The sequence below is a fragment of the Spinacia oleracea genome, chromosome 2, assembly GCF_020520425.1.
Source record: "Spinacia oleracea cultivar Varoflay chromosome 2, BTI_SOV_V1, whole genome shotgun sequence".
Classification (NCBI taxonomy): domain Eukaryota; kingdom Viridiplantae; phylum Streptophyta; class Magnoliopsida; order Caryophyllales; family Amaranthaceae; genus Spinacia; species Spinacia oleracea.
Window position 1 is genome coordinate 84,067,156 of NC_079488.1, and position 27,994 is coordinate 84,095,149.

General features: G+C 38.7%; 1 protein-coding gene and 1 non-coding gene across 2 annotated transcripts; one reads left to right on the top strand and one right to left on the bottom strand.

The window, feature by feature from the left end:
- LOC130467592 (uncharacterized) lies at positions 1-27,984 on the bottom strand. The gene is made up of 8 exons (XM_056836143.1): positions 27,805-27,984; positions 27,571-27,714; positions 4,897-5,026; positions 4,478-4,770; positions 3,589-4,357; positions 2,475-3,473; positions 1,669-2,312; positions 1-1,443 (listed from the first exon to the last, which is right to left on the bottom strand). The coding sequence occupies exons 1-8, from the start codon at positions 27,982-27,984 to the stop codon at positions 1-3; spliced, it is 4,602 nt and encodes a 1,533-aa protein (XP_056692121.1).
- LOC130468325 (small nucleolar RNA R71) lies at positions 4,881-4,986 on the top strand. Its single transcript, XR_008928716.1, has one exon. It is a non-coding gene; the product is annotated as a small nucleolar RNA R71 (small nucleolar RNA).
- Positions 27,985-27,994: the final 10 nt, after the last annotated feature.

The window sequence follows — 27,994 nt, forward strand, 5'->3', positions numbered from 1 at the left end:
TCAAGCGTCGGTGGGTGGATCGGAGAGATAGATCGTCTCCAATTTTCCAATAAACGCTCCTTCAGTGTATAGCTTCAAACGTTGACCGTTCACTTTGAACTTGGTGCCATTTTCACTAGCAACCTCAATAGCTCCATGTTCCTTGACTTCGGTGATAGTAAAAGGTCCGGACCATCTAGACTTAAGCTTTCCTGGAAAAAGCCGTAGTCGTGAATTATAAAGCAAGACCTTATCACCGATGTTGAACTCCCGTTTTTGAATCATCTTATCATGAAACTTCTTCGTTTGCTCCTTATAGAGCTTATGATTCTCATAAGCTTCAAACCGTAGTTCATCTAGCTCATTCAATTGAAGAAGTCTCGCTTCACCGGCCGCTTCTAAATCCATATTGATCTCCTTGACGGCCCAAGTAGAGAGATATTCCATTTCAACTGGTAAATGACAAGCTTTGCCATACACCAACCTATACGGAGTTGTCCCCAACGGAGTCTTGTAGGCCGTGCGCAACGCCCACAATGTGTCATCCAACTTCAACGACCAATCTTTTCGAGACTTGTTGACCACTTTTTCGAGAATTCTCTTGATCTGTCGATTAGAAACTTCAACTTGGCCACTCGTTTGAGGATGATAAGCCATGCCAACCTTTTGAGTAACTCCGTGCTTCTTCAGAAGAGCCTTAAAAGTCCTTTGATGAAAATGGGAACCCCCATCACTAATCATGACCCTTGGGACTCCAAAGCGCGGAAAGATGATTTTCTTGAAAAGCTTCTTAACGACGTTAGAGTCGTTGGTTGGCGATGCAATAGCTTCCACCCACTTTGTAACGTAATCAACGGCAACCAAGATGTACCGATTCCCACATGAAGAAGGGAACGGTCCCATAAAATCAATGCCCCATACATCAAATGGCTCAACTTCAAGAATTCCGGTCTGTGGTAGCTCTTGCCTTTTCGAAACGTTGCCCGTCCGTTGACATTCATCACATGCATTGCAAAAGAAACGAGCATCCTTGAATATAGAAGGCCAATAGAAACCACTTTGAAGAGTTCGATGGGCGGTCGGAATAGCACCAAGATGGCCACTAGAAGGTAAACTGTGGCAATGCTTAAGAACCCCTTGGGTATCCCAATCCGCTACACACCTACGAAACATACCATCGGCACACTTCCGATACAAATGTGGATCATCCCAAAAATACCGCTTAGCATCATGGTAGAATCTCTTACGTTGTTGATATGTCAACTCCAGAGGATGGGAGCCACCAACACAATAGTTTGCAAAGTCCGCATACCATGGGGATTGAGTAGACACAGAGAATAGATGATCGTCAGGAAAAGAATCATTGATAGGCCCGTCTGTGCTAGATTGAAATTTCAACCGAGAGAGATGATCTGCAACAACATTCTCAGCACCCTTCTTATCCCGAATCTCCAAATCAAACTCCTGGAGAAGAAGAATCCATCGAATAAGTCTCGGTTTGGCCTCTTTCTTGGCCAACAAATACTTCAAACCGGCATGATCAGTGTGTATAATGACTTTCGAACCAACAAGATACGTCCGGAATTTGTCAAGTGCATAAACAACCGCAAGGAGCTCTTTCTCAGTAGTAGCATAATTCATCTGAGCTCCATCCAAGGTTTTGCTTGCATAATAGATGGCATGCAACACCTTGTTCTTTCTTTGGCCAAGCACTGCTCCAACAGCATAATCACTCGCATCACACATAATTTCGAACGGCAAATCCCAATCCGGAGGCTGAATGATCGGAGCAGTTATCAATGCTTTCTTGATCCTGTCAAAAGACTCCAAACAAGCATCAGTGAACTCAAATGTGGCATCCTTGAGCAGTAATTGAGTGAGGGGCTTCGCAATTTTAGAAAAATCTTTTATGAAACGGCGATAGAAACCCGCATGACCGAGAAAACTCCTCACCCCCTTGACATTCACGGGAGGGGGAAGTTTCTCGATCACCTCAATTTTTGCTCGGTCAACTTGGATGCCACGCTCAGAAATAAGGTGACCAAGTACCACTCCTTCATTGACCATAAAGTGGCACTTTTCCCAGTTCAATACCAAATTCACTTCAGAACAACGTTTAAGTACTTTAGAAAGATTATGCAAACATACATCAAAGTCAGAACCATAAACACTAAAATCATCCATAAATACCTCCATGATATCCTCGATGAAGTCAGATAAAATGGCCATCATACACCTTTGAAATGTAGCAGGGGCGTTGCACAAACCAAACGGCATTCTGCGGTATGCAAAAGTTCCATATGGACAGGTGAACGTCGTCTTCTCCTGGTCGTCTGGGTGAATGGGAATCTGAAAGAAACCTGAATATCCATCCAAATAACAGAAAAAGTTGTGTTTTTCTAATCTTTCTAGCATCTGGTCAATAAAGGGGAGGGGAAAGTGATCCTTCAAGGTGGCCGTATTCAACATTCTATAATCTATAAACATACGCCAACCTGTGACAACACGAGTGGGGATAAGCTCATCCTTATCATTCTTAACGACCGTTGTCCCCCCCTTCTTAGGAACGACTTGCACCGGGCTCACCCATTTAGAATCTGAAATGGGATAGATGATGCCCGCATCAAGTAGTTTCACTACCTCTTTTCTCACCACATCTTGCATATTAAGATTCAAACGACATTGTGGCTGTATGCGAGGGCGGTGATCTGCTTCCAAGTTAATTCTATGCATACAAAAGTCAGGACTAATGCCCTTGAGATCGTCAATGCTATACCCGATTGCCTTTTTGTGCATACATAGCACGGTCAGAAGCTTAGAAAGCTGGCTATCGTCGAGTGCAGCATTAACGATCACAGGAAAATCCTCATTATCATCAAGAAATGCATATTTAAGGTGAGATGGTAATGGTTTTAGTTCTACCTTCGTTACCTGTGGCTCGGAAATAGAGCAAACAGTTGCCAATACCTCAAAACCATCGACCTTCTCAACTTCAATTCCATCTAAATCCGAGATCAAGGAATCAATCTCACAATCTCCTTCTCCTTTATGGGCTTCCAAGGTGAGAGTCGCCAGCAATAGATCATCATACAACATTCTAGGAATGTTGTCTAGAGAAATCTCTTCTGCAATATCAATCCTGCAACAAGTATTCTCAAGCATAGGAGACTTCACAGCATTGGTTAGATTAAAAGTAACAGTATCATCACCAACACTCAAAGTAAGAGACCCAGACTTGACATCAATAACAGCACCTGCAGTACATAAAAATGGCCTACCCAAAATTATGGGGATTTGACTATCCTCCTCCATATCTAGCACCACAAAATCAACAGGAATGTAGAATTTTCCCACCCGGACAGGAACATCCTCCAAAATACCTAAAGGATATTTTATAGAACGATCTGCCATTTGCAAAGTGATTTGTGTGCATTTTAGTTTTCCCATATTCAACCTATTACAGACAGAAAGGGGCATGACAGACACACTTGCACCTAAATCACATAATGCTTTATCAATGAACAATGCACCTACATGACAGGGGATGGAAAAACTACCCGGATCCTTAAGTTTGGGTGGAGACTTATTTTGCAATATGGCACTACGTACACTCTTCAGTTAGAGCGACTCTCTCCACACCACCATAATCCCTTTTCTTAGTGATCATCTCTTTCAAAAATTTTGCATAAACAGGAACTTGAGATATTAAATCAGTAAAAGGGACCGTTACCTCAAGATTCTTGACCATTGCCAAGAACTTACCAAGCTGTTGATCGACCTTAGTTTTCTGCATCCGGTGAGGGAAAGGTAACTTAGGCACAATAGGGAGAGAATCAGAATTCTTCTCTTTCCCCTTATTTGCACCAACATCATCAGCATTACCAACTTCCAGGACTTGAGGCTCTGCATCAATTGCTTTCCCTGGTCCATCTGTGTTCTCCTTAGCAAGAGTTGCATCATCAGTGGGCATCGGGGGTCCATTATATTTAGTGCCACTTCTAAGAGTGATAGCATTGGCACTTTCTCTGTTCTGGGGCGGAGTAGGTTGCCCTGGTAGTGTACCCGGTTGCCTTTGAGATAGAGTGTCAGCAAGTTGAGCAACTTGATTCTCCAACATTCTATTCTGATTCTTCAACTCTTTGATGCTCTCATCATGGTTCTTTTGAGCTATCTCTGCGGTCTTCTGCATATTTGCAATGAGCTTATACAGATCACCCATGTTAGGCTCTGGAGTAGCACTGCTCTGAGGGGGTTGTTGATATCCTTGATGCGGGGGCCTATTAAACCCCGGGGGAGCATTATGTGAGGCTCCTTGTTGAAATGGAGGCCTAGCAACATGTGGTTGAGGTGGATGGAACTGTGGTTGCGACCATTGTTGCTGGGGTTGAGGATTTTGAACATTGTTGCCCCGATATGAGAAATTTGGATGATTCCTCCAACCCGGATTAAATGAATTGGAATATGGGTCATTGGGTTGTCTCTGCTGAAAAGCATTCACTTGCTCCAATTGCGTAGTATCTTGTAAACTATAAGAGCACTCATGACCAAAGTGACCTTGGATTCCACATACTTCGCAGTAAGAAGTTGTCACTGGAGCTACACTAGACATAGCATTAATACTCATTGGGGGAGTACTAGACTGAGGAGCCTTCAAAGAATCGATCTTCAGGTTCAAGGCTGCCACTTGTGAGGACAATAGATCATAAGCATCGACATCCAATTTTCCCTTCTTAGATGTGGATCTGGTGGTGCTGTAATGGTTGGCAGCTACATTGGCAAGAAAATCATAACCTGCATCCACTTCTTTGTCAAGAAAAACACCCCCAGCAGCAGAATCAACCGTGTTCTTTGTTTCATCTTGCAAACCATGGTAGAAAATCTGAACCAAGAACCATTTTTCAATGTTGTGATGCGGACACGACCGCTGCAAAGCCTTGAATCTATCCCAGGCTTCTCGAAGTGATTCACCAGGTTCTTGAGTGAATGTAGTCAGCTTATGCCTTATTTCAGCAGTCTTGGTGGGTGGAAAGAATTCTTCTAGGAAGGCCTGTTAAATAGCACTCCACTCTGTCTCCTTGACATCATTCAACCATGTATGAGCCTTATCACGAAGGCTAAAACCAAACAACATGACTTTCAATTGGTCTTGAGTGACCCCTTGATGCTTGATAGTACCACACAGTTGGTTGAACCTCTGCAAATGGTTGGTGGGTTCCTCAGATGGATGGCCACCATATTGACTTTGTGAGACCATGGAGATTAGAGCGGGTTTGATCTCAAAGTTGACTGCATCAATAGTTGGCATTGTGAGCCCAGTCGGAACACTATTCGAGGAAGGAACCCCATATGATTTCAGGGATTTAGACATCGTGTGACTCGGTGGAGTCTGTGAGTCTTGGGACCCTGACTTCTTCTTCTTCTTTTTCTGTTGCTTTTTTAGTTGACGAAGGGTCTTTCCGAGATCGGGATCGGGAGGAACCAAGGTACCCGTTCTGGCAGACCTAGGCATAAACAACAACGAAAGAAAACGCAGTGAGATTTGCCTCAATTGGAACTGAGAGTTCCAATGAGACAATGGAAACAGTTCAAATAATCAAACTAAAACTAATAGAATCTAGCCGTCTCCCCGGCAACGGCGCCAAAAACTTGATGAATTAAAAAGTGATACCGCAAGTGCACGGTGTCTGTTGTTAGCAGATACTTAGCAAATACGGGTCGATCCCACAGGGAGACAAGTTCTATTAGTTTTTGCCCAATTATACGAACTATTTCAATAACGAAAGTTGATTTTGGATATTATTAACTAATGAAGCTAAAGCAATAATGTAAATGTGAAATTATCAATGAATTAAAAGGTCTAGGGCGTCTGTTCGGTTCACCATGCTTATACCAATCCAAGAACACAAATCAATCCATAAATGAATAAACTAAGCCGAGTAATTAAAGTACATGTTAATCCTACGGTCGGGTCTTAACACTTTCAATTCAACATATGCAGTACGGTCGCTAACATAATCAGAATTGCCGATTGCACTAAGCCTCTAAAAATACGATCTTTCGATTCTAATTCCTATTAGCTAGATAATCAATTCATGAAACTGGCCGATAACATGAATCAACAATTAAAACAAATCAATCGGAATACTCAAGCAATAATCTATAAATTAACAAACTTTATGCATAATAATCATGGTATAAACATGGCTTCCCTTACTTAGCCCTAGAGTACGACTACTCGCTCATAATTGAATTAATAAACATGATAGAAATAATAAACATGAATTTCATAATCAAAGAAAAGATTAAACTAAGGAACGAAAACAATAATAATAAATTAAAGCAAAAGAAATTATGAAAAATACCTCTATATTGATTAATTGAATGGAATGAACTAGGGCTCAATAATGTGTAGAGAGATAAATAAAACTGAGCGTTTAAAAGAATTCTAAGGAAATAATAACATGAGGGAAATAAATTAGTTCCCTTGAGTATTTATATGCTCCTATTTTCTAAAATAAAATAAATAAATAAATATGAAAATAAAAAATAAAAGTCGTCGATGATTGGTCGATGGAGCGATGATGTGGCAGCCAAACCCGAGCACGAGCCGCGCACATGGGAAGATAGATGGCGAGGCATGGGCAGCGAGGGATCTCGCGCACCATCCCTCGCTGGCATCATGATGAGCGACTAGCAAGAAGGTAGAGCAGCGAGGGAGCTAGCGAGCCATCCCTCGATGCCCTGCGCGTGTGTGTAGCAAGCTAAGCGACGAAGCTATAGGAAGCGAGGGAGCTAGCGAGCCATCCCTCGCTGGCCTAGTGAAGTGCAGCAAGACAAGACGACGAGCAACGAGGCAGCGAGGGAGCTAGCGAGCCATCCCTCGCTGGCCTAGTGAGATGCATAGGAGGCCAAGGCGACGAGCAACGAGGCAGCGAGGGAGCTAGCGAGCCATCCCTCGCTGGTCTAGTGAAGCAAGCAACCATGAAGCGATGAGGCACGACGGTAGATGTAGCGAGCCAACGATAAATGTAGTGAGCCTACGATAGATGTCTTGCGAGGCAACGAGGGATCTTGCGAGCCAACGGGGGATCTTGCGAGGCTATGCACAAGCGATACATCGAGTTAATCATCCCCGGAAAACTCAATTCTCCGATCAAACACTTCGTCTCCGACTCAAACCATCCGGTGATCATTCGTTCCACCTCCAAACACTCCGAAAGCACCCAAATGATTGTAAAATCACCTGAAATATCAAAGAAAACACAAACGGAGCGTAATAGAGTACAATAACGACGACTTATGCAATTATGACTCTAAATGCAACTAAAATGAGACGAATGCCTAGAAATGCAACCTAAATGAGCCTAGAATACCCTATATAAATATATTCATCAACCGGATACCTAGTATTTATGCTCACCCCTAGTACACGACTAATTAGAGTATTATTTTTCATTTGAGAATTCCTGTATAGTTAACTGAAGATATATTCCTCGACCCGTCCTGAAAGTGTCAGAAATATACGAAGTACTTACTATACTCCGTCCGTTTAGAAATAATGGTTACGCTTTTATCTTTTCATGCTTGTCAATGTAAATGTTTGGACATTAATATCTAGAACTTTGTATTCATAAAAATTATAAAAAGTAGATATTCTGAAAGTACATAAATATCGAGATAATCAAATAAGGCCTCACACGACTATAGTTTTCCTTACCCATAAATCACAAAGATAGTCAAATTGAAGTTTGTGAATACTGTGGAAAGTTAAAGTATCCCCAATAATATGAAACAGATGGATTAGGTGCTTAGAAAGCTTGCAGAAAACTGAAAGTGTGGAACGCGTTAGATTCCTTCATTTAATTGTCTTTCATATGTTGTAATTTTAATGATTTGTAATTTTGTTCCTTGATTTTTGTAATTATGTTGTAAATTTATTATACTTTTTATTCATAAATTATTTTCAACATTACGTTTATGCTCAGATGCTCTTTTTCTATAGTTACTTTAAATAAAATATGGAATATCCAAGTAGTCGCTAAAACACTAAAATCAGTTGCAAATTTGGTCTCCTTGGTTATCATCCAGTAGCAAAAAAATATATCAGTGACTGACAATAAATAGTCGTAAAATTGGGTTTTAGTCGTAAATATAAAGTAGTCGCAAAATCAACCGTTAGAAAGTAGTCCCAAGGTAGTCGCAATTTTTTTTTAAAACCATCCAAAGTATCCAACATTCTCTTCCAAATCTAAATCATCTTTGTCCTCTTCTCTCTCTAACAAAAATATCCTCTCTTATCTCTCCTCTCACCGCTCGCTGTACCTCTTCAATTTTAGCCTCCACCTCATCGACGATTGGCGATTTTGGATCTCTAGATTGCCATCGCCGGCGAAGGGGTGTATGTTTTGTTGTTCAATTGTAGTTTTTTTTTGTTTCTTTAAATGTTTTTTAAGCTTAATATTCATAGTTATTATTTTGTTCTTCAATCGGCAAGGTTCATAGTTTCTAATCGATTTAGGAGGTGTGATAGGTTTGTTGGCATATATGGTACCACCCACCACTGTTTTCGGTGGGTTTTGTCGCCGCTAGGGTGGTTCCGTCGCTTCTCTATCGCCGTTCAAGTTTCCTTCCAAGTTTGACTAGTATGTTTTCTTTGTATTTGTTTTCCCTTTTGGTTGATCATCTCTCTTTTGAGGGGTTTTTTGGGGCTAGGTTGGTCGATGATTTAAGGTTTCTTTAGTAGCATTTGTTTTCTTCATAATAATTGTTTGTTCTATTGGCTTGGTGTATTTTGGATGTGTATGTTACCTTGGGGGAGTGGTGTTATGTGGGTTTGGGAGTCTCATGGGATTATGCTGGTGGGGTCTGTAGGAAAAGGCTATGCCCTACTTCGTCTATCTGGTCAGGATGCTGACCCTCTCCTATGTGGTGGAGGGAAACTAGTGTGGTTATAACCATAAGGTTGTTGTTTCTAGGATTTATTAGGAGATTATTTGATGGAAGTTATGCTTAATGGGTTTGGTGTGAGGAGGAGAATTTTGTATGCATACAAAGTTGATGTCCCTATGGTTTTTTAGTTAGTTTGTTCGTGATGATTTTGTTTTTCATCGTCGTTAATACATATCTTGAAGGAGGCTCCCCATCTTTAATGTTTGGGGTCAGAAAATCCCTTCATTTTCTTGCTATCTCCATCGTTGGAGTTGTGAGAAAAGAATCTGCATTGAATTGTAAGGCTTCTCATGGTAGAGTCACCAAGGAAAGTGGCTCTGCTAGTAGTATTCCAAGACTTTTAGGTTGTCGTTATGTTATGTATCTCGATCTCTGAGAGTGGATTGGTGTCATGCATGTGTCGGTTTTTCAATCAGGATGTTTGTCAGACGTTTTCTTCACTTCTTATAGGCTTCCATCGTCAATGTGCTTCAAAATTTCTGCAATGTCAAAGTCCCTTTACCGGTGTCATAGTTCCACCATTGTCATTCTCACACTTTCCTGTAATGAATGTGTTGTGGGTTCAAGGTCTAGTTGCTGCTAGTTTATGTATCACTTGGCTTTCCAGGCTCTGAGCCACTGTCTCAATGCAAGGCATGCATTTTCGTCTCTTATTTATTGACTGCCTTCATTTGTATGTTTTTAGTCTTGGCCCTTGTAATTGTTTAGTAGTTACTTGTTCTATTCTCTTTTCTTTAGCTTCCTAGTTTAGGTTGTAATTGTGTTTTTTTGTTGAGTGAACTCTTTGAAAAAAAAATCGCAAGGTAGTCGCAAAAATTTTGACTACTAAAAAGTTAGTCGCAAAAATTTTGACTCCTAAAAAGTTAGTCGCAAAATGAAAATGGCGACAAGGGTTTAACCTAATTTTGTGACGGTTTTCAATATTTTTGCGACTACTTTAGTCAGTTGCAAAATTGGCTTTTTCTTGTAGTGACAACCTTGATACATCTGGACCTTAGGAATGAGAGTAACTGCAATGTTGTTAATTTGTTTCAGGACCTTCCCTGTAGAAAAGAACTCTTGAACAGCCAAGTAAACATCATCTCTAACAATACTCCAAGTTTCTTTAAAGAAGTAGCTATTGAATCCATCCAAACCTGTATGGTCCAAAAGTGCTACTGTGTTTGGTCATACGTATATGCTAAGATACACTTAGACCATAAAAGATAGATAGTTTAACCAACAATTATTCACACAATTAATTAAATTTGTACGAGTGCAAGTCTATAGGATCAATACTTGGATTGTAGGAACTAGCGTAGGCCAATATTAAGGCTTAAGTCTGTTGAAAATAAAGGAGTGAAGTTGGACACATCATTAAAAATATTTTCTCCCAACTGCACTGAGAAAGAAAAAACTAATAATATTGTTAATAGGAGATTGAATTTGGGGAATTCTACTACTGATTCATCGAAAGAGTGAATTAAAAAAACACTTGCTAAATGACATTAATTTAGGGTTTAGGGTTGCAAACCTCCTTCAAATAGTTGGATGCTTGAAGTCAGATGCTTGAAATCGTCGTCAACCACTTCGCCGAATCAACATGACGAATTGTATAAATTCCAACTTGAACGTACTTTTGCTACCAATATTGATAACGGGTGAGAGAGAATTTTATGGAAAATGGTGGGAAGCTTCGTGACTCGCCGGGAAGGAGAAGAGAGAATTAGGATTATGTTAACGAGAGAGACTATGAGTATTAAAGCCTTGTTCTCTTCCACTTATAGGACCTTATTTCCAGGTCCTATTAGTTCAGATAAGTTCCAATCAGTTCAGATAAGTTAAGATAAGTTCCTATAAGTTTCTATAAGTTGAATAAGGTCCTACAAGTTCCAATAAGGTCCTACAAATTCCAATAAGGTCATATGAGTTCCTATAAGTTGCAATAAGTCCTATAAGTTCCAATAAGGTCTTAAAAGTTCTAATAGTCTTATAAGTTCCAATAAAGTCGTATAAGTTCCAATAAGGTCTTAAATAAAATGTGCAATATTATGACTATTTACGTTGTTATATTAAATAAATCATATTTATACTATTAAATTAAAATAATTTGTGGTTACTAATTGACGATAATAATTATCAATTATATGTAAATATGAATTAATATGTTATTAATTACTATCAATATAATTATAATGGAAAAAACTTAATAAAAACTTTTAAAATTATGTGTACATTACAAATCAATGGAAGATTTTTTGGTGAGACGCAAATAACGATTGTAATACCTCAATATTTATAAATATATTTTTATTATATTTATAAATTATTTTACGATTTATTAGCATTTAAATAGTATTTAAATGTATTTAATGTATTTTAATTAATTAGAATATTTATTATTTTAATTAATTACGAAACGAATTTAATTCTTGAGTCGGGAAATTAAATGAGTTGCAAATGATTTTTAAAAGCTTCGGGTTTTAAATAAAAGTCCAGTTCGTTTTATTAATCAAGCCCAATCCAAACAGTTTAATTTAAATCCTAAGCTAGCCCAATTCATTTAATTCCTAAGCCCAACTTAAATATCCTAAGCCTAGCCCATCAAGGGATTAAGGAGTCTATAAATAGGACTCCCCATCATTAAATAAACCCCTAAAATTTCATAAACCCCTTTTTGATTTCTTTCACCTCACTCCTCTCCCTCTCTCCTCTCGTCCGCACGCACGCACACCCGTGCTCGTGCCCTTCGTGCGCTCGGCCTCACGCCCCGCACACTGCTCGTGCTCTCGTGCCTCGGCCTCACGCCCCGCACACTCGCACGCCCCTCTCCCTCTCCTCGCGCCCAGCGCGCCCCTTGCTCTCTCTTGCTCGCGCACCAGCGCGCCCCTTGCCCTCTCTTGCTCGCGCACCAGCGCGCCCCTGCTCTCTCTCCCTCGCGTACGCAGCGCGCCCCTTGCTCCCTCCTCGCGCACATCAGCGCGCCCCTGCTGCCTCTCCCTCGCGCAGCGCGCGCCTGTGCCTCGCCCCTCGTCGCTGCGCGCACACCCACACACGGTTGGTGCGTGTGTGTGTGTGTGTTGTTCGTGTTCGTTCTTGTTTAATTTTTCGCCCAATCACCCTAATTCGTGATTGTTCCGTGCTATAGGCCGGATTGGTATAATTCTCTTCTTCCTTACCTATTCTATTTAAATTCCGTATTTTAAATTATTATATTAATATTGTTTTGAGTAATTAAAATGCTGGGAACCGGTTATGAATACCGTGGTTTGAGGATTTGTGTGTTGTGATTCATTAGGTTTGTTTTAATTATTAAAGTATGAATTTTCAGATTTGTTTATTTAATAAAGCATGGATTTTTATTGATTTTTTAAAGGCGGAAAAAGTATGTTTTTGTACTAGGGATTGATTTTGCAAATTGAGACGACTTTATTATTGAAAAACGATTGAATTCTAAAGTCTAAAGGAAGTTTTAATTTTTATAAAGTTGCTGGAAATTTAATGAACATGGAAATAATTTAAGTTTCATTATTTTGATGATAGGAGGTGATTTCTAGTTGAGTGCTCGTTATTGCAAAGTGGCCCCTACGCTTAGGTATTCAAGGTACGTACAAGTCTAGGGCGACCACACCTTTTTGTCAATGACATTACATGATTGTTGATGATGTGAATTACATTATGTGAAATCATGTTTATTTTGGTGAATGAGCATGTGTTTTGTGATGTTGGATTTATTGAATTAATTGTTGAACAAGCATGTTGAAATTATTATGAGTGTGGATTTCATTGTCAATCATGTTGTTCAATATTTATGCATGTATGGTTGAATTCACATGCAAGGGATGGATTAATTATTTGCATGCTATTGTACGGGATGTCTAGCATACTTTGAGCCATTTATTTATACCTCGTTGTACTATTTATTTCACCACATGTGAAAGGTTAGCTCACGTAAGCCACCGCACATGTAGGGTTCAGTTGGGAATATTATGTATGAAATGAATTAGGATTTGTCGTGCAAGGGCACAACCTCATGTTAATATGCATGATGTGGAGTCTCACTTTTGTGAGGAGGAACATGGTAGTAATATCACAAGTGTCTTGCTTGGTTGATCACAAGTCTTAAAACATTAAAATAAGATTGTTTTGGTTGTCGTTTATTAATTGTATGTATGCATGTTGTCGAGTCTTGAGTTCGACTTTATTAAAATATTAATAAACGTAAAGTGCAACCGGAACAATCTTCAAAACTCTTGGAACGTATATACCTTGAGTATGAACAATGGGGGGAGTCTTGCCGGAAAGCTCGTACTCCTACTAATGATACAAGACGTTGTTTCATTTATATTATGCGCAGGAATTCCGTCGGTATGGCCCGACATTCGGTATGGCCCGATTCTATTATTATTATATTTGGTGTATGGTTGGCTCCCATCACTTTTTCCCTTTGTGGATTATTCTTTTGGCCCGTTCGAAGCTTATTCTAATTAAATTGTGAGTCAAGAGTCGAGTCAAGAGTCGAGTCTTGTATCTCATGATTGTTTGATTTGTTATTATATGGCTTTTGCATGTTGATTAGTATTTAGTGAGTGATGCATGCTTTAGTTTCATTACTCTATGCTTGTAAGTACTCAGCTTTTGCTGACTACGTGCTTTGTGTGTTTCTGGTCATGGCATTTGCCTTAATGACCCTATGATGATCCATCATATGCACTTGCATTGTTGGGGAGTAGATTAATATAGCAGGTTGGTAGATCAAGTACGATCGAAATCATGTGGCTTGGGATGATTGAGAGAGTTGCATATTTTCGTCTTTTGAAACTATTTTATTTAATATTTTAATTATGTTTGAAATGTTTGAATTATTTATATTTTGGGTTTTGGGCCATTATGGTTCCAAATTGTAGGAGGCCTCGATATTTTATTAATTATGGTTTTTAAAAGTTAGTTGACATTTAATTCCGTTGCGTAATTCTGGTAATAGCCTTAGCCGTTATCACGGTGGCGGTAATGCTTTAGTAATTCCTTTGTTTTAAGTTGGAAAATAGTTTTATAAAAGCAAGGAATTATTAGGGTGTTACAAAGTGGTATTTGCAGAGCTCTAGTTTGAGAGCTGCTTTGCATTAATTAATAGTGCAAAGTGGTAAATCCTTAAACTACGATTGCGGAACTTTAGAATTTTTGAAAATTATTTTCCTAAAGTCAAAACGTATTATTTTGAGTACTCAATATTTTAAAGGTCAAATACCAATTATTTTGGGTCGTTTGAAATAAGTTGAAAGGTTTGGATTATTATTTAATTTAATTAATTTTTTCGAATTTTTTTTATTTATTCGAAAATTTCGAACTAAATTCGAATATATTTATTTTATTTCGGAAATTATTTTATTATCCGAATTATTTTAATTATTTATTTATCTATTTATTTTATTCGAATATTTTTTTTTTCGAATTTATATTTTAATTTTTCGAATTTTTTTATTTAATTAATCAATAATTTTTATTAATTTTCGATTTTAATTTAAATAATTTCAACTAAGTTAGGAGTTATTTCTTAATTAATTTCGAAAATTAATATTATTTTCAAGTGAGAACTGGGTAGATTAAGAAAGGGCATATTAGTTTAAGTATGCATTTTATGTGATTATGTGGATTATTAATTGCCATGTATATGTTCTAATCATGTTTTATCTTGCTTTATGTGATTAATTGCATCATATTTCATGTTGAGCATATATTTGTGCATTGAAATTGTATGGCTCCACGAACTATTTATTGTATCCTTTTGGGGTTGGAATTTCTATGGAAACGCGTTAGTAAGACTTTTGAGTTGTGAATTTTCAGGAATTAAGGATGCTACCTTCTAAGTTCACCAGTTTAGGATACTTAGAGAAGATGGATAATGAGACTCCTCGCACGTATGTTCAGAAGATCGTGTTTGCTTGTGACTATTTGGCTTCGACCAAGAACATGCCCCACCTTAGGCACAAAGATATGATGGCTAATATGATTATACATTGTTTACCCCATAAGAACCCCTACATAGACCTCAAGAATAGGTTCAGTGACATGCATTATAGTGATGGTACCCCAAATAGGTACAAATATGGGACTAGTGATGGTAGGTGGAAGTATGATTCTGAGGTTCTTGCTACTATCTTAGAGGTTGCGGAAATTAGCTATGAGGATGGAAAGTATTCTGCGGGTCTAGGTATGGGCTATGGAGGAATAGAAAGTGATGGTGAGGATGATATGATCCATGATGAGCAAGCTAGTGATGTTGAGGAGGATAGTGATGATGATGTGGTAGAGATTGAGAATCCTAACCCTATAGTTCCTGAACTAACCATTGAGATATCCAGTGGATCTGAAGATGAGCTTGAAGAGAATAATGTGGTTGATAGTGAGCCACAGCAAAATGATGAGGCTATGGATGAAGACTCAGATCCGGAAGAAGACTTGGATGATCCTAATGATCAAGACTTTACTCCAGAGCAATACAAGGAAAGAAATGATCGTCGTGATGACGTTAGTCTCTAGAGAAATGTAATCCTTAGTTTTATTTCTGTTGTTCCTTTCTTTTCGTTGAAGTAATAAAGTGGCAAAGCTACTATTTATGGTTTTAGTCTATTATAGTTGGAGAATAAATGTTATGGCATTAGTGGATGTAAGACTTATTCATTGGAGTTTTAATAAAAGAATAGAATTTCCTTTTTCGTTATCCTTTAAGTTTAATTCTCAATTCTAAGTCTTGTGGGTTTCGCAAAGGGATTATTTGTTATTTCTTCAATGAAATTTTTATGTGCAAGGTGGTTTAGTAGCAACCATCTAAATTTACTTGCATCGAATAGTGGGGTGAGAAGGCCCGAAAGTGGCGCCAAATCTTCCCCTAGGTGGCGCCTAAGTGTGTGTTCTTGTTGTGAGTAGGTTCGTTGTAGAACCAGTACCTTAGTGATCTCATGTCCAACCAATATTAAAGTTAGCCTTTTTATTTATTCAGGAGAAGGGATATGGCTAGCCAAGAGATTTTTGAAGTGGTTAGACAACTAGCTGAGGTAGTCCGTGACCTAGCTCAAACCAGAGCAAACCCAATGCATGACCCGGCTGGGGAAATGTTTAAGAAAATAGCTCAAAGCAAGCCTCCACTCTATAGCGGAGAGATTGAACCAAGTGTGTTGGAGAACTGGTTGAGAGAGTTTGATAAACTCATTGTAGCTGTGAATTGCCCCGAAAACCTTAGGGTGAATAGTGTTGTGTACTACCTGAGAGGTGAAGCTGATTTGTGGTGGCAACGATGTGAAAATACCCTTAGAGCCACACCTAACTTTGGATGGGAAGCATTCAAAACTGCACTAAGGAACAAGTTTTACCCACCTTACCTGAAGAAGCAAAAGGCGCAGGAGTTCATTGAACTCAAAATGGGAAGTCTGTCTGTGACGGAATACTATTCTAAGTTTATAGAGCTGTCTAGGTTTGCACCTGAAGTGGTGGCAACGGAAGAGCTCAGGGCTCAAAGATTTGAGAATGGTTTGACCATGGCCGGACTTACAGTTGTTGTTGTCTGGAGAGACCTTTACCTCATTAGACACCCTGTACGGAAAAGCTGCTCACCTGTATGGGTTACAGCAAAGGAAGAACGGTAGTGTTGAAAAGAGAAAGGATGGTGGAAACTCAAATCAAGGAAATAACCATCAGAATCAGGGGAATTTTAAGAAGCACAAAGGAAATGGGAATTTCCAGTTTAGGGCTAACAATGGTGGTAATCGCAACAACCAAGGTGGTGGAAATCAGTCTGGAAGGAATGGAGTACGGACCTACGAATGTAGGCGCTGTAACATGAATCACCCTGGAAAGGATTGTGATGGGAACTTGGTGACTTGTAGATTCTGTCAGAAGTTAGGCCATAGGGAGTATGAATGCTATTCTAAGAATGGAAATCCTAACCAAGGTAACCACCAAGGCAATAACCGGAATAATCAGAACCGGAATGGGGGGAAATGGAGGTGGAAATCAAAGAAACTACCAAAGTGGTAGCAATGGCAATCACCAGAACCATGGAAAGCCTGGAGGAAACCAACAGCAGAATGGGAATCGAAACAACAATGGGAACACCAATGGAGGTGGCTATAACAAAGGAGTTGCCCAAGGAAAGTTGAATGTGATATCTAGGCAAGAAGCGGAGACTTCCTCTGACGTCATAGCGGGTACTTTTTCTATTAATTCCGTTTCAGTTAAAGTTCTATTTGATTCTGGTGCGACTTATTCTTTTATATCAGTAGATGCTTTGGGGAAATTAGGGTTGAAAGAGCCTGAATCAATTGAAGTACCTATAGTCATACCTACTGGTAGCATAGTGAAGTGTACCAAAATCCATAGAGATGTGCCTATGACCATAGCCAAGACCGTATTCTTATCTAACCTAATCAAATTCGAGTTAGGAGAGCTAGATGTAATTCTAGGGATGGATTGGTTGGCCAAGTTCAAAGCCAAAATAGATTGTGAGAAGCAGAAGGTTCACTTGAGGTCTAGCCTAGGCAAGGTAGTGTCATATCGTCGTTTTGGTAAACCTAAGAACATAGGAATCATCACGGCAATGGAACTCGTGAAGCTAATCAGTAAAGGGAACCCAGCCTTCTTATGTAATGTGAGGAACCTAGAGCATGTGATCAAGGATCAGCCTGAGGATATTGCAGTAGTCAATGAATTCCTTGATGTATTTCCAGAAGAGATCCCGGGGATGCCTCCCAATCGACCTATTGACTTTACCATAGATTTAGTGCCTGGAACCGCCCCTATTTCAAAAGCACCTTATAGAATGGCTCCAGCAGAAATGAATGAATTAAGAATCCAACTAGAGGATCTATTGGAGAAAGGTTATATTAGGCCAAGTGCATCGCCTTGGGGAGCACCAGTGTTGTTTGTGAAGAAAAAGGATGGAAGTATGAGGCTCTGTATAGACTACAAGGAGCTCAATAAGGTCACAATCAAGAACAAGTATCCATTACCTAGGATAGAAGACCTATTTGACCAACTAAAAGGAGCAGGAATCTTTTCGAAGATCGATTTGCGTTCGGGTTACCATCAATTGAGAATCACTGACCATGACATACCAAAGACCGCATTCAGAACTAGATACGGACATTATGAGTTCACTGTTATGCCTTTTGGGTTAACCAATGCCCCTGCAATATTTATGGACTTAATGAACCGTGTATTCCATGCCTATTTGGACAAGTTTGTAGTGGTTTTCATAGATGACATCCTAGTGTATTCGAAGAGTGAAGAAGATCACGCGGAACACTTGAGATCGGTGTTGAGTACCTTGAGAGATAACCAGTTGTATGTCAAATTATCAAAGTGTGAGTTTTGGTTAGAAAGAGTTGCATTTTTGGGACATTTTGTGTCGAAAGAATGAGTGGCAGTTGACCCTGCTAAGATCAAAGCTGTTAGTGAATGACCTACACCCAAGAGTGTGACTGACACTCGTAGTTTTCTGGGATTAGCTGGCTACTATAGACGATTTGTGCAAGACTTCTCTAGGATAGCCAAGCCCATGACTACCTTGATGAAGAAGGAAACCAAGTTTGAATGGAGTGACCAGTGTGAGGAAGCATTCCAAGCATTAAAGACGCGATTGACAACCGCGCCAGTGTTAACCTTACCAGATGAGAGTGGTGCATACGATGTGTATAGTGATGCCTCTAAGAATGGTTTAGGGTGTGTATTGATGCAAAACGGGGAAATTATTGCGTATGCGTCAAGGCAATTGAAGCCATATGAATCCAATTACCCTACCCATGATTTAGAGCTAGCGGCTATAGTCTTTGCATTGAAGATATGGAGACATTATCTGTATGGTGTGAAGTGTAGGATATTTACGGATCACAAAAGTTTAAAGTACATCTTCACACAGAAGGATTTGAATATGCGCCAACGAAGGTGGTTGGAGTTAATTAAGGACTATGATTTGGATATCCAGTACCATGAGGGAAAAGCCAATGTAGTTGCGGATGCCTTGAGTAGGAAATCAAGTCATAATGTTAATGCGTTAGTAGTTGCGAACGAGCTGTGTAAGGACATGCAGCGTTTGAACCTTGAAATAGTGAGTGGTGAAAGCCTTGAGGGAATGATGAGTGCCTTAACCATCCAGCCGTCAATATTGGATCAGATTAGGGAGAATCAAGCTGGTGATGTGAAGTTAGAGCGAATCAAGGAAAAGATTTCGCAAGGGAAGGAGTTAGAATTCCATCCATGATGATGGAAGCTTGAGGTAAAAAGGCAGGTGGTGCGTGCCTCAAAAGTGTGGAGAATTGAAAGAGAGATTGATGAAAGAAGGGCATAATACGCCATATTCTGTGCACCCAAGGGGTGACAAGTTGTATAAGGACTTGAAAAAGGTCTATTGGTGGCCAAGGATGAAGAACGAAGTGGCTGAATTTGTGGCTAGATGTCTGACTTGTCAGAAGGTTAAAATTGAGCATAGGAGACCTCAAGGGGAAGGTCCAACCTTTAGAGATTCCAAGCTCGAAATGGGACTGTATTTCTATGGACTTTGTCACTTGTTTACCTAAGTCAAAAACTGGGAATGATACAATTTGGGTTGTGGTAGATAGGTTGACCAAGTCCGCAGTGTTTATACCAACGAAGAAAACCTGGAAAATGGAACAACTTGCTAAAGCCTACATTAAGAATGTTGTGAGGTTACATGGAGTTCCTAAGGATATCGTATCAGATAGGGATTCAAGGTTTCTTTCGAATTTCTGGAAAAGTGTGCAGAAGAGCTTTGGTACGACATTGAAAATGAGTACAGCCTTCCACCCAGCCACGGATGGACAAACTGAAAGGACTATCCAAACCCTGGAGGACATGCTTCGGGCATGTGTTATTTATTTCCAAGGAAGTTGGGAAGATAGCCTAGATTTGATTGAGTTTTCCTATAACAATAGCTATCATGCTAGCATTGGAATGGCACCATTTGAGGCTTTGTATGGACGAAAGTGTAGAAGTCCACTTTGTTGGAATGATATTAGTGAAACCGTAGTGTTGGGACCTAAAATGATAGAGGACACCATGAACCAAATCCGAACCATCCAATCAAAGATTCAAGCGGCGCAGGATCGCCAAAAGAGTTATGCAGACTTGAAACGTAGGGATGAAGAGTTCAACATAGGTGATAAAGTGTTGCTCAAAGTGTCACCAATGAAAGGTGTCATGAGATTTGGGAAGAAAGGGAAATTAAGCCCTAAGTACATAGGCCCATATGAGATCTTAGAAAGAATCGGAAAGGTAGCTTATAGACTAGCCTTGCCTATGGACTTGCATAGAGTGCATAATGTGTTCCACATATCTCAGTTAAGGAAATATATCCCGGATAAATCGCATGTGTTGCAACCGGAGACCATAGAATTAGACCAAAGTCTAACCTTTGAGGAAAGACCTGTCAAAATCCTTGATAGCAAAGTGCGTAGTACGCGTACTAAAGATGTGAAAATTGTCAAAGTGTTGTGGTCTAATCAAGAATCTGAGGAAGCCACTTGGGAAGCGGAGGACGAAATGAGAAAGAAATATCCCGAGCTTTTTCCCGAGGTTAGTTGAGTTACGGGGTCGTAACTCGTGTCTTTTAAGGGGGGTAGAGTGCGGTAGAATTTCGCGCTTTTTACCTTGTTTTTCCCTATTTTATGCTCATTTTAGTGCTTTCTATTGAATTTTCACTTATTAAAACTTTTGTAAATGAACGTATTGAAAAGCCTCATAAAGTCTCAAGTTGAGTTGAATTTTGGATTTCCGAACCCAAGTTTCGGGACGAAACTTCTTTTAAGGAGGGTAGACTGTAATACCTCGTATTTTTATAATATTTATAAATATATTTTATTATATTTATAAATCATTTTACGATTTATTAGCATTTAAATAGTATTTAAATGTATTTAATGTATTTTAATTAATTAGAATATTTATTATTTTAATTAATTACGAAATGAATTTAATTCTTGAGCCGGGAAATTAAATGAGTTGCAAATGATTTTTAAAAGCTTCGGGTTTTAAATAAAAGTCCAGTTCGTTTTATTAATCAAGCCCAATCCAAACAGTTTAATTTAAATCCTAAGCTAGCCCAATTCATTTAATTCCTAAGCCCAACTCAAATATCCTAAGCCTAGCCCATCAAGGGATTAGGGAGCCTATAAATAGGACTCCCCATCATTAAATAAACCCCTAAAATTTCATAAGCCCCTTTTTTATTTCTTGCACCTGACTCCTCTCCCTCTCTCCTCTCGTCCGCACGCACGCACACCCGTGCTCGTGCCCTTCGTGCGCTCGGCCTCACGCCCCGCACACTACTCGTGCTCTCGTGCCTCGGCCTCACGCCCCGCACACTCGCACGCCCCTCTCCCTCTCCTCGCGCCCAGCGCGCCCCTTGGTCTCTCTTGCTCGCGCACCAGCGCGCCCCTTGCCCTCTCTTGCTCGCGCACCAGCGCGCCCCTGCTCTCTCTCCCTCGTGTACGCAGCGCGCCCCTTACTCCCTCCTCGCGCACATCAGCGCGCCCCTGCTGCCTCTCCCTCGCGCAGCGCGCGCCTGTGCCTCGTCCCTCGTCGTTGCGCGCACACCCACACACGGTTGGTGCGTGTGTGTGTGTGTGTATTGTTCGTGTTCGTTCTTGTTCAATTTTTTGCCCAATCACCCTAATTCGTGATTGTTCCATGCTATAGGCCGGATTTGTATAATTCTCTTCTTCCTTACCTATTCTATTTAAATTCCGTATTTTAAATTATTATATTAATATTGTTTTGAGTAATTAAAATGCTGGGAACCGGTTATGAATACCGTGGTTTGAGGATTTGTGTGTTGTGATTCATTAGGTTTGTTTTAATTATTAAAGTATGAATTTTCAGATTTGTTTATTTAATAAAGCATGGATTTTTATTGATTTTAAAGGCGGAAAAAGTATGTTTTTGTACTAGGGATTGATTTTGCAAATTGAGACGACTTTATTATTGAAAAACGATTGAATTCTAAAGTCTAAAGGAAGTTTTAATTTTTATAAAGTTGCTGGAAATTTAATGAACATGGAAATAATTTAAGTTTCATTATTTTGATGATAGGAGGTGATTTCTAGTTGATTGCTCGTTATTGCAAAGTGGCCCCTACGCTTAGGTATTCAAGGTACGTACAAGTCTAGGGCGACCACACCTTTTTGTCAATGACATTACATGATTGTTGATGATGTGAATTACATTATGTGAAATCATGTTTATTTTGGTGAACGAGCATGTGTTTTGTGATGTTGGATTTATTGAATTAATTGTTGAACAAGCATGTTGAAATTATTATGAGTATGGATTTCATTGTCAATCATGTTGTTCAATATTTATGCATGTATGGTTGAATTCACATGCAAGGGATGGATTAATTATTTGTATGCTATTGTACGGGATGTCTAGCATACTTTGAGCCATTTATTTGTACCTCGTTGTACTATTTATTTCACCACATGTGAAGGGTTAGCTCACGTAAGCCACCGCACATGTAGGGTTCAATTGGGAATATTATGTATGAAATGAATTAGGATTTGTCGTGCAAGGGCACAACCCTCATGTTAATATGCATGATGTGGAGTCTCACTTTGGTGAGGAGGAACATGGTAGTAATATCACAAGTGTCTTGCTTGGTTGATCACAAGTCTTAAAACATTAAAATAATATTGTTTTGGTTGTCGTTTATTAATTGTATGTATGCATGTTGTCGAGTCTTGAGTTCGCCTTTATTAAAATATTAATAAACGTAAAGTGCAACCGGAACAAGCTTCAAAACTCTTGGAACGTATATACCTTGAGTATGAACAATGGGGGGAGTCTTGCCGGAAAGCTCGTACTCCTACTAATGATACAAGACGTTGTTTCATTTATATTATGCGCAGGAATTCCGTCGGTATGGCCCGACACTCGGTATGGCCCGATTTTATTATTATTACATTTGGTGTATGGTTGGCTCCCATCACTTTTTCCCTTTGTGGATTATTCTTTTGGCCCGTTCGAAGCTTATTCTAATTAAATTGTGAGTCAAGAGTCGAGTCTTGTATCTCATGATTGTTTGATTTGTTATTATATGGCTTTTGCATGTTGATTAGTATTTAGTGAGTGATGCATGCTTTAGTTTCATTACTCTATGCTTGTAAGTACTCAGCTTTTGCTGACTACGTGCTTTGTGTGTTTCTGGTCATGGCATTTGCCTTAATGACCCTATGATGATCCATCATATGCACTTGCATTGTTGGGGAGTAGATTAATATAGCAGGTTGGTAGATCAAGTACGATCGAAATCATGTGGCTTGGGATGATTGAGAGAGTTGCATGTTTTCGTCTTTTGAAACTATTTTATTTAATATTTTAATTATGTTTGAAATGTTTGGGTTTTGAGCCATTATGGTTCCAAATTGTAGGAGGCCTCGATATTTTATTAATTATGGTTTTTAAAAGTTAGTTGACATTTAATTCCGCTGCGTAATTCTGGTAATAGCCTTAGCCGTTATCACGGTGGCGGTAATGCTTTAGTAATTCCTTTGTTTTAAGTTGGAAAATGGTTTTATAAAAGCAAGGAATTATTAGGATGTTACAACGATAATATTACTTCTTTACATCAATGCATCAAGTGAAATTCTCATACGGAGTAACAAAGAATTGTTTTTCGCCCGTGATAAGAATTGAGTATAAAGATGTTTATTAAAGAGTTAGTTACCCTTTTTTTCCACAAATTGATTGAATTCTTACTTGGATTTTATAAATTTTGGGTACCTATTGCAGGGTAATATTTTATCTATTAAATAACATAAAAACATAATATTAATATAAGAACTAAATAATAATTGCTTTATTAATTTATATTTATTAATTTTTGCAATCAACTATTATCAATATTCTAATTGTTAAAAGTTTAGTAATAAACTTTAAATAAATTCTAATAAGATTTAATCAAGTCTTATAAGGTCTTATAATGTCATATAAGTTTATATAAGTTAAACAAGGTCATATAAGGTCCTATAAGTCCAGATAAGTTCAGTTCCTATAAGTTGAAGAGAACACAACCTAAATATGAAATCCTTGCAAATTTCAAATTTTGGTTGTGAAGTTAAAAATTGGCCAACTGCCCCAAACGAGTTCCATTATATTCAAGTGGGTCCATCTAATTTATCCTATTAAATTACATTCTTAGCCCCACTTGTGTCATGTTTTGCCACAAGTCAATGTTGGCTGAGACGAACTCCATTACGAGATTAAACATTACGGAATACTCCCCAAGCTCGGCGAGGCGACAGAAGGTTACGTTTGTCAAAAACATAACCTTATGCAAGAGGACAAAATAGGGAAAATGGTCAAGAGGTAAAAGACAAGAAAGAAATGACAAGAACAACAATCTGAACAGAAAAAGAAGAGAGAGATGGGGGAAAAAGTAGAGAGAGAAAGAGAAAAAGTGACAAAGTAGAGAGATAAAGTACCATTTTTTAAAAGGTATAATTTCATTAAAAAGAGTATCATTTTTTTTAAAAAAAAAACTCTTCGTCCCTTAATACTCGTCACGCTTTCCTTATAAAACCGCCCCTTAATAGTCGCCCCCTTTCTATAATTTACATACTTTTACTATTATTATATCATTTCTCTCACTTAACCATGTACCCACATATATTCCTACTTCCTAACAAAAACATTAAAAAATTCAACATTCACCCCCACCCTCACCCCTTTATTTGACACATTTCCTACTAACTATATTAAAAAAGTACCCCACTATCAACTACCAACTACCAACTAATAAATTAATAAGTCAACTAAGTTACCTAAATTCTGTGCCGGGCAAATTGGGGTGAGTATTAAGGGACGGGGGGAGTACTATTGTTTCATTTTTTGTACCATTACTTCATTTTTTTCGTATCCATTATCAATCCAAAAAATAATCATAAAAATATTATTTTAAAAAAGAGTTGACAACATTTTTTTTTGTCTTTTTTCTATTTTGTCTTTTTGCTGCGTTATGTAATTGGTATTACACAACTGTTATGCCAATATACTTACTCGTACCCCCTCTGTTTCGAAATAATCGGGATAATTTATCTTTTCACATTTACCAATGTAAATGTTTGAACATTAATATCTTTAAAAAATTATAAAAAATTGATATTCCGATAGTATATATCGAGACAAATCAAATAAGACCCTACCCGACTATACTTTTCCTTACACATAAATCACAAATGATAGTCAAATTAAAATTTATAAATAGTGACAAAATCTAAGCGTTTCTGTTAGGGGTGACCCGGACCGGGTACCCGATTGAATTTCAAAGAACCGGTCCCGGTACCGGTCAACATCGGTTCCTGAAAATTGGAACCGATTCCGGAACCGGTCAACACCGAGTCCAAGTTTTGTGGAACCGGTCCCGGAATCAGCGGGAACCAGTTCTAGTACCGGGTACCCGGTCAATTTTAATTATAATTTTTTCTTTAAGTAATTTGGTATATATTATTTTATTCAAATCCAACACCCTGTATCATACAAGTGGCGAAAAAATGGAATTAACGTAATACAAAGCGATAGAATAGATCATTCATAAATTAAGTCCAACAGGGAGTGGTGGATAACTCAGTTGGTTAGAGCTTCCATCCCGATTTCAGGTGATCATGGGATCGATTCTCATCTCCCCCGTTGTGGCTTATTCGCACAAAAAAAAAAATAAGTCCAACAATATGATTGAACAATATTGACTTTAAATTTTAATAAAGTAAATGTCTCGGACTAATCTGCCATTTACCTCAAATTTTATCTTACAAAAAAGCATCAAATCCACAAATCAAACCATTATTCGTGATATCAAAATGAAGATTCAATTGTTAGCCCAAAAAATAAGAGAGTTAACTTCTAAAGAAGACTATTACACATTAATTTAGTTTTTTCATCAATAAATAGAAGATCTATTAAGGGTAACTGTATTCAAATGTAGAAGAGGAAGATAGAGAATAGAAGAATGACTTGAAAAAAGAAAGAACATTGACAAAACAAAATATAAAACGCCCGCAACATGATGAATTTGGTATGAATGAAGGACCTTTTGGGACTTGAACGATGATTTGTATGACAATTTGATGTTAGAATAATGAGAAGAAATAAATGAAGAAATTGAAAACATACACAAAGATTTAAGGTGGTTCACTCTTCAGTGAGCTACATCCAACATGGGAGAGGGTTTGGAGCTTTTATTACTCTTGTATGGAGAAAGGATTACAAAGAGGAATTCTCAAAGGTGAAGAAGAGAGAATTCTATGTATGCTTAGATCTAGGGTTTTAACCTCACTTGTGTTTCTCTCTCTTAATCCTGAAAATCTCATTACATTTGGTATTTATAGTGTTAGACATCAAAACAATCCAAGGGACAAGAAAAGGCCACGTCGATAGAAGCTTGCGGAGAAGAAAACAGTTCACCCGCAGGGTTCGGCCGAACCTAAAACATGTTCGGCCGAACCAAGGTCAGGTTTGGCCGAACCTACCCAAGGTTTGGTCGAACCTCCAAAATCTCCAAGCTACTGTCTATGGTCGAACCATCAAAGGTTCGGGCGAACTTCTATCAGGTTCCGCCGAACCTCCTGTGATTCATGACAGCTTCTCGTAAAATAGTTATAACTCCGTCATTTCTAATCTAAAATGAGCTTATGACCATGCGTTGGAAAGCTATTGGACCAAGATTTCACCTCCAACTTGAATCATCTCAATCTAATGAGTAGATCATGAGATATGTTCATTTGAAGTCATTTCTTCCACTATAATAGGCTAATATATATATATCCTTCAAGGAGGATTCGAGGCACACATTACAATTCTCCACCTTTAATTGAATCCTCCACACTTCCTCATAATGTAATATCAAACTATGCTCCAAACACACTCCCGACAAGCCCTTATAGGCTTACATCGACCATGGAGAAAGACCAACTAAGTCCACACACAATGTGAACTTAGTTACCGGAAAATGATTTGTCAACATGTCGACAGGATTCTTCTCGGTACCAATCTTCTTCAAGACCAATTATTTCTTAGCTATCACATCTCGAACAAAGTTGTACTTGATGTCAATGTGCTTGGTTCTCTTGTAGAATGTGTTTTGATTCTTAGCCAACTGTATGGCACTTTGACTATCACAAAAAACAAGCTTGAATATGGACTAAACTCTCCCACTAGACCCTTGAGCCACTTTGCTTCTTTGAATGCTTCGGTAATGGCCATAAACTCGGCCTCCGTAGTTGAAAGAGCTACAACATCTTGTAGCATTGATTGCCAACTCACGGTCGTACCACCCAAAGTAAAGACATAACCGGAAGTAGATTTTTGGTCATCCAAATCACCTCCATAATCCGAATCACAAAAGCCTTCAAGTCCGTTTGCATTTTTACCAAACTCAATTCAAACGTTTGAGGTACCCTTGAAGTACCTCAACAACCACTTTACGGCTTCCCAATGGACCTTTTCCGGTCTTGACATATACCGACTAACTATGCTCACCGCATGAGCTATATCCGGTCTTGAACACACCATGACATATATCACACTTTCAACCGTACTAGTGTATGGAATGTGAACTTAAACTTTTCTTTCATGATTGAAAATGGATTTTGCATGCACCATGGATAAGCGCTCAAGAACCTTCTCAATGTATCTCCTTTGAATAAGATACAAAACACCCGCATTACTATCACGAATGATCTCCACACCAAGAATCTTCTTGGCTTCACCAAGATCTTCCATATCAAACTCACTTGCCAACAACTATTTAAATTTGTCAATCTCAATCATATTCTCGCAAGCCACCAACATATCATCTTCGTATAAGAGCAAGTAGATGAAGGAACCACTCACAAGTTCTTTGTAATAGACACAACTATCATAAGAGCTCCTTCTGAAATCATGTGCCAACATGAATGATTCAAATCGTTTATACCATTTCCTTGGAGATTGCTTCAAGCCATACAAGTACTTTAAAAGATGACACGCATGATTTTGCTTCCCTTTCTCCTCAAAACCTTCCGGTTGCTTCATGTAGATCTCC